At 46.8% G+C, this 8,346-nt stretch overlaps 1 protein-coding gene across 1 annotated transcript; it reads left to right on the plus strand.

Moving 5' to 3' along the window:
* The first annotated feature begins 2,626 nt into the window (after positions 1-2,626).
* LOC144940795 (globin-1-like) lies at positions 2,627-5,611 on the plus strand. Its single transcript, XM_078867207.1, has 3 exons — positions 2,627-2,805; positions 3,625-3,856; positions 5,394-5,611. Exons 1-3 carry the CDS (start codon positions 2,684-2,686, stop codon positions 5,514-5,516), a joined length of 477 nt encoding a protein of 158 aa, XP_078723333.1. The 5' UTR covers positions 2,627-2,683; the 3' UTR covers positions 5,517-5,611.
* Positions 5,612-8,346: the final 2,735 nt, after the last annotated feature.

The following is an 8,346-nucleotide window of genomic DNA, read 5'->3' on the forward strand; positions in this document are numbered from 1 at the left end:
CTCAACGAAATGGCTTATCGTGTGAGATGTTATCTACCTCGCCTGGTATGCAGGAGGTCGTGGGTTCGATCCAAATCCCGACCCTGAAGCCTGTACATTTGGAGTTGGCACATTCTCCCTAGTGGTCGCGTGAATTTTTCTCCAGGTCTTCCGGGTTTTCCCTCCACATTTAGAAACAACACTCATTTAGAGTATTTGGCTGCTCTACATTTACACGTGATAAGCGACTTGGTTGAGCAATAATTTGTGGCCAAGTCGCTTCCGAAAAATAGCTATATTGCTCGGTAAAATAAAAATAGTTTAGTTGAGATGTTTTGAACAAAACAGGGAACCTGTATCCACATGACTAGCAAATAAAATAATAATACTACAGAAATGTGTAAAAAAACAACCTGCACAATGTACAATGGAAATCCAGGAGGGAATACAAAATAACATTTTGCATGATAGCAGTTGAGCAAAACTCACGTGTGGCATTTATAGCAGCAAAGATGAAAGTTGCACCTCCTATTTTGAATTGATACGCCCTTCCAAATATGGCATTTTCAAGTTCCAGTCGATAAATAGCGTTACCACGACCCTGATTTAAAGAGGAGTGTGTTTTGTATGTATGCTGAACTTCTTTCGCGCCGTACGTAGCCAAACGTGCTCATCGCAGTTTTAGTGCCAAGTGCATCATTGCATTGCGTCGCGATGGGGGCGCTGCTGCAATTTAAATCGCGCATCACACCCATATCGACGCAAATGCAAACAAAGTGTCCGTACGATTCCCCAATAACTAAAACAGTAAGCATTACATGAAGGTTGCGTTTAATAATCCGGAATGGTAATGAATTGTGTTGGTTTAGCATACGCGTACAACCATTAGGAATATCGTCGGAGCAGACCAACTCTGAGATATTAAACGTATTGCTCAATTCCTCGAGAGTCAAAGATAGTAATCAAATGCGTTGACTATTAGACTGCGATGCCGATGCTGATTACGCTATTGATGGAGTTCTAAAGTTGATTTCATTTACGTATGACAGTATGCCCCCCCAAGTCTTTCGCATGTATAACCCAAAATGAATAAACAATGGATCTCCCACAAAACAAAGCGACAAGAAAGCGACACGTAAAATATGAGCGTTTGAAGTTGTGTTTAAAGGCTGCGCGAATCTCCACATTTTGTGAAGTTGTCTCGGAAGACGGAGAGAAAAAAGATCGTGTCACAGAGCCCTTCCTGTGAAGGTGGGACTCATCTCGAGACGGATATCCCAATCAAACACACAATGCCCAAAATTTCATTAACTCAAGCAGGGTTGGAGTCTGCATTGTGCTTGCATGGTTGTAATCACCAGTGCGGCCAAGTCTATTGTTGTACCGTACCACGTTCCAACGCCTATGCTGCGCGCCCCCACCAACCCGCACTGACAATAGTGGTCAAGAATGGTCAAGTAAAGTCCACGACCTGACAAAATTGCTGCGCAGTAATCGTACACCTGTAGATTTTTGTAAATAAAAGATAACTTGGTGTACGAAAATTTAATTCCTCTTTTCCAAACGAGCTGCCACTTTGAGCACAACACATCCAAACAATAAAATATCGTTCAAAGTTTGTGTCACAGCCAGGTGGATGCATGGCAAGAATTTCCCGCTTCAGCTTTAAAAAGTCAATTGAAGTCGTACGTCATGGGTGATGCGTACTGGACATATGAAGGCCATTCTCTTCCCGTCGAAGTTAAGATTCATTCCACATTATACGAGTATTCCCTGTGAACGAGCACGTGAGCATGCACGTCCATGGGAAAACGTTCACAGTCGCTGTACAATTCATCGCCACGGTGGCGAGATGTTAACGACCTCGCATGGTATACAGGAGGTCGTGGGTTCAATACCGACCGTGACCCCTGCTGTACATTTGAAGTTTACGTGTCTCTCTCCTTGTTGTCGCGTGGATCTTTCTCCGGGTCCTCCGGTTTTTCCCTCCACCTTTAAAATAAACATCACGCGTTTAGAATATTTGGCTGCTATAAATGTCCACACGATACGCCACTTGGTCTAGCTATCATCTGTGATAGCCAAATCGCTGCTAAAAAAGAGCTAAGTAGCAGTTTAGTGGTCAAATAGAAAATATATTTTTTCAACAAATACCGTGCTGTTGGGCGTGTGTATGGATGTCAACCAGCAAACAATGGGACATTTCTAATTCTTTGTACATTAGCAGTGGTCTTTGTGAGGTTCCCGGTGCTGGTGTATAAATGTTATTTGCTTTGGTAACAAGGGGGTAACTTGGACGGCAAAGCCATGAAGACGTGTCAGGTTGGACATGAGGATTTTTAAAAAACTTTCGATACAATTCAAAGTGGTCAGTCGCACTCTCTCGACAGAATTAAAGGGGGCCAAAGGTTATCGCTTCCAAAATCTGCCTCTGTGTTCAATGTGGAAACATCCTGAGTTTTATGCTGCCCGCTGTTGAATCTCGATCGATCGTTGTCAATCGATCGTTGCCAAACACAACTGCTCCATCGCCTTCATGCCCAACCTGACAAAACAGCTTAACCACGCTGAATTCCCAGCATTGGGCAAGAGGGCCTCCCGGCTCAACTATTTAAGGACCTCCATCTCTCTTCCGAACGTCACCTCAACGGACAACCACTTTGCTCTTGTGCCTCCTACCGAAGCCGCCTCCACCACCACCGCCATGCCTATTGTCGACTCCGGAAGCGTTGGGGCCCTCTCTGCCGCCGAGAAGGCGATCATCGCCGACAGCTGGAAGGTCGTTTACGCCGACTACGAGGCTGCGGGCAAGGCCATCCTCATCAAGTGAGTGACTCCCGAGAGAGATAGGTAGACGGGTGGGCTCAGGAGTCAAGAGTTTCTGAGCCAACAACGCCAAGAACGCCAAGAACCTGGGTTCGAATCCTCGGCAGGCACACGCCTGATTACACCCACGCATGCGAGGGTGTGCAACAGTCGATCGCACGCAAAAGGGGCCAGGTGAATTCAGTCCACACTTTGCTGTGACTGAATTCTGCTGGAGAACGCCAGGGTTATGGCGCCCCCTCAATGCTCACTGGGAAGAGGGCCTCGCAACATTTCGTGATTGATGTCCCACTCTGGGGCCGCACTTCTAGCCAAGAGTTCTAAGTGTGCAGGACTATTTGTCGTCGTCTCTCATGGGATAACACCGATAGGACAATTGGAGTAACGTGTGGGGGGCGGGAAACAAAACATTCAGGCGAGTGGCTTCTGTTTTTTGGCAGAGGGCATGATGCTCGATGGTGCTGATGCTTTCTAATGAGCAGTTTTTAAATTGGCATATGAATGTGTAATTCTCATCAGGCCCCATGGTGTAAAGTTTTAGTGTCCGGCTCTAATTATCCACTGTGTCTCTCTGGCCTTTCTATGCACGTGCTATGAAGAGGGATCATTGCCCAAAACCTTGCCTATTATATATTTTGAATTGAAGGCCACAGTTTTTTTTTTAAATTGACGAATTTATTAGGTTGTTTTGTTCATTGTGCGTGTGCACTACTGCCAACGCAGCAGCATCACCGGCTAAAATATCAAATAATAGTCTGTCATCACAAAAAATAAAACAAATTCTTTTCAAAACTGACTTCTGTTTTCCGCCACTGTCAGGTTCTTCACGTCCAACGCCGGCGTGCAGGACTTCTTCCCCAAGTTCAAGGGGCTCGACTCGGCCGACCAGCTGAGCAAGTCGGCCGCCGTGCGCTGGCACGCCGAGAGGATCATCAACGCCGTCAACGACGCCGTGGTGGCCCTGGACGATCCCGAGAAGCTGAGCCTGAAGCTCAAGGCCCTGAGCAAGAAGCACGCCCAGGAGTTCAACGTGGACCCCCAGTACTTCAAGGTACTGAAGGAGTAAAACTAAACAAAATATTACGCATACTTTTGGAGCAACCATAGTTGTTGTAAGCATTTGAATTTTTTTTAAATGTTAAGCTTCTTTTCTCCATGTTTTAAACGTGAAAATGATTGCAAAAAGCAGTCTAATTTATCAGCCAAACTACCCCCGAAAATGATGAAGTGGGGCGAAAGCCATTTGATAATTTATTTGAGAACTCAACATTACAACTTAAAACAAGAAGTGGTGTACAGCCTGCATCACATGAAACCCAGTCTCGTGAAAATATCTCGTTAGAATATTTTAACGTGCGGTGGCTGCGGGTGGCTCAGATGTCAGGGTGCAAAGCTGGCATGGCTGAATCCTGGGTTCGAAAACAGGATGCTAAATCCTGGGTTCGAAACCAGGATGCTAATCCTGGGTTCGAATCCAGGCTGTTAATCCTGGGTTCGAATACAGGATGATCGGGTTCTCTAGTTAAGTTTTTTTTATTTTCTGAAGAATATTGGCTTTAACTGTAATTAAAGGAGCATTACTGTGTTTCGCGGGGTCAATGGGGAAGTGCTGCTTCCGAGTGTACGGGTAAGAGGTCACTTAAAGCGATCTCAGTGGTAGCTCTTTGATACCCGTTTCCAAGGGCCACAATCTTCACAAGAATGGTCACAATTCTCAAAGCACTAAGTGGACCCACAACTGTTGGGGTTTCTGTATACTCCACATACTCAACCATCATGGTGACGGCAGGTCGTGGATTCAACCCCCACCCTGACGCCTGCTGTATATTTGGAGTTTGCGTGTCTCTCTCTTCTCGTGGTCGCGTGGATTTTTCTCCGGGTCCTCCGGGTTTTCCCTCCACATTTAGAATCAACGTGCATTTAGAGCAATTGTCTGCGACACATGTCCACGTGATAAGCCCACTTCGTTGAGCTATCATTTGCAGGCAGGTCGCTTCTGAAAAAGAGCTACATAGCTCAGTGGGCTCTACCTGGTAAAATAAAAATAGTTTACTCATGTTCTACAAACACACATGGATACACGTGCTGGGTGCTGGCACATGGCAACGTCACCTTCTGCTGGCAGACTATACCCATTGTGCAAGCCACTGTTGTGTACACCTTGTGCCCTGTACGGACAGTTGTCACTTAGCGAGACTGCTGCGCGCAAACGGAATGGTTTCGATGAGATGTTACGTAAGGCGCTTTCAGATACTGAGGCGTTTAAGTGCCCTTTCCATGCAAAAACTCACACTTAATTATGTTCTCGGCACAGTGCACAAACCGGTTCTCTGCCAGCCTGGGCAGGCGTGTGAGGTTGGTCTCAGCTTTACGGGCTATGGCTTTTCGTGCATATTTATTTAATTGCAATCCACCAATTATCTGTCGTCTCTTCAAAGAGAGCTGCACTCCAGGCCACCGCCCCAGCCCTGAAGGTCTCAACATCGGGGCCATAGGATCCAGGGACCGGGCAGACAGAGCGCCACGGGGTTGGGCGCTGCGGTGTTGCGATTCGGTGGTTTTCCTAACACCCGTGTCTCTCGCTGCAGGTGCTGTCTGCCAATGTGCTGGAGCAGGTGGCTGCTGCGAACGGGGGCCTCTCTGCCGAGGCCCAGGGAGCCTGGGAGAAGCTGCTGAGCATCATCAGCATCCTGCTGAAGTCCCAGTACTAGGCGCGGAATCCCTCCCCCGAATCGGCAAAGGAAATGTGACACACCGATCGATGTACGTCGTGACGATGGGTGGTTTCTGGCAATAAAAGTATTGAAGCATCAAATACGTTGTCTTCTGTCTTTGTTTGATTAAAATAAAGCGTTTTTTTACGCGTGGCACACTGCTGAGACGTGCACTAGAGGGAGAATGAAGGAGCGGGCAAGACGCGAGGGACACGGAGCGGCGTCTGTTATCACAGGGGGCGGGGGAGATGGGAGGAAATCGGAGTCAATCGATCAAACTTTATTGATTTGAATAAAACTTTATTTACATGGTACTATTCGTGCAAAAAACACATTCCTGTGGAGGGAGCTCGTAGGAACGTTGGGTTGCTCGGTCAATGGCCAGGGTCAACGGTGGCGTGGTGTATTCCGCAAATATGCCCGACTGTGAGGGCGGGCACAAGCCGGCGTGAGTAGGTTAAACGTTGAGTTTTATAAGGGCACCACGGGGTGACCAGCCCTTCCCCACTCAGCCCCACCCTGCCCTCCCCAACCAGCCCCACCCTCCCCACCCAGCCCCACCCCTCCCAGTCCCACCCTCCCCACCCAGCCCTTCCCCACCCACCCCACCCAGCCCCACCCTCCCCACCCAGCCCCTCCCCACCGTCCCCTCCCCACCCAGCCCGAACCTCCCCACTCAGCCCCTCCCTACCCTCCCTTCCCCACCCAGCCCCTTCCTTCCCACCGAGCCCCTCCCTGCACGACGGACACAATAATCCCCTGTGGGCTGGTGTAACCAGGAGGTTCCTACCAGTAAATGCAATACATAGTGCTTTACAGGCATGAACAATACAAGTGAAATTGTAGGCAAAATAAAAGAAAATAAAGTCACGTGATTTACCGAAGGCTCGAGCTAATTTAGAGATATCGGTGTCTTCGATTCGAATCATTGCTTCACTCATTACGTTGTATTTTAAATTGACAACAGTTGAGCTCGCCAGAACCTGCCAAGGCAGTGCTATTCGAGTATCGCTTCCACCATACGGGTTCTTTATCTAACGAGCAAGATCGTTTTTCAAAAAAACTATTCACACACGATGCACATCATTTAATCACATCATTGAAACATCACCACGTTTTAATTACATTGCACGTAATTTACACCCGAGACGTTTCAATATCAATTCTAATTATATATTTAAAACGTAATGTCATCTTGATCGGAAGCTTTCGTGACTGCAGGAATCCATACTCGTTGATTCTTTCGGTAAAGTCACGTAGATAGAAAATTCATAGATCACGACGTTGCGATCGCAACACAAGTGATCAAAACCTCGAAAACATCGCCAAACTCGGGGATTCCTCCTTCGCACTTAGAACCATGCGCTTAGGGTCATAATCTTAATTTAGACTGCAGGAGAAATCCGAGCTCTTTTCACGGATGTCCAGTATGGGCGGGTATTTGGCTGCTACACATGTCCACGTGATAAGCCACTTCGTTGAGCCATCACTTGTGGCCAAGTCGTTTCTGACAAAGACCTACACAGCTCAATGGGGCCTTACCTGATAAAATAGAAAAAAATAACATAGTACGCAAAAACATATAAATACTCGAACAGCTGTTATAGGAGGCAGATGTCCTTTACTGGAGACTCTGGCCGAAGCCTTCCGAATCCACCACAAGCACTTTCCACCTGAACAATCGCGCAAAATCGAAATCTTTATTTAAACTGCAGGAGAAATCCGATGAGCAGATGTCCAGTCGGGACGGCTCAGCGAGTTACTATGCCACTGAGTAGATGCGGCCGATGTCACCCTTGCGGTGGGCTTCCGTGGTAGAATATAATCCCAAGATTATAATCCTAAGATTCTATTCTATTCTTGCGCGTCATGGCAAATGTATTTGGGGGAGTAAAATGCCAATTTGTCGAGGTCTGCTAGCCACGAGGGTTTCAGTGTTCCGGTTATTATGTGCATTGCATTACAGTATTTATGTAGTTTAACACGATGCCTTATTATGAATACTATTTGTGCACCAAACAGACCAGGCTGGAGCACAGTTACTGCCAGTGAGCATATCAGTTTTAATTTTTTTATTGTTTTATATCAATATTATTTTATTATTTCCCTTCTACGTGATTTTACCGAAAGAACCAATAATAAGAGGCAGCAGTTCGCAACAGATCAGCTGAGGCGCCCCGGGTCGTACCTGCAAGCTTCTCATAAATTGAGAGGCCAGGTAATGCTACGTAAAATGATGTTTTATAATGTTCCTTTAAAGGCAGTCTAATCTACACGCATTTAGATGTAGATTATTTTGCTGCTAGACATTTCCACATGATAAGCCACTTTGTTGAGCTGTGATTTATGGGCAGGTCGCTTTTTTAAAATAAGGTATTACTTCAGTGGGTCTTCCCTGGTAAGACAAATTATAGTTTAGTTTAGTTTTATTTGTATATATTTAAGTTATTTTCCTTTTTTCCTAAACTGTATTTTTCACTCCTATCGTGTTGTTGTATTGTTTGTTGTTGTAACGTTCTGACCCGCCCCTGCTGGACATCCGTGACGAAAAGAGCTTCATAGCTTCTCGGATTTCCCCTTCATATTTGAATATTCTAATATTTTAAATCACAACTGCGTGACGTCACCGCGACCGTCACAAACGCGTGACGTCATCGCGAACTGCACATTTAAAAAACGCGTGACGTCATCGCCGCCGTCACAAACGCCGGTCGTGACGTCACCGCCCCCCACCTCCCACCCCCCCCCACACACCGGCGGATTTTTTTTTTAATTTCGTAGCACGCATAAATCCGCCTCGCCGCCTCGCGCCCGCCCATTGGCCTCG

Source organism: Lampetra fluviatilis, chromosome 23, assembly GCF_964198595.1.
Source record: "Lampetra fluviatilis chromosome 23, kcLamFluv1.1, whole genome shotgun sequence".
Lineage (NCBI taxonomy): Eukaryota > Metazoa > Chordata > Hyperoartia > Petromyzontiformes > Petromyzontidae > Lampetra > Lampetra fluviatilis.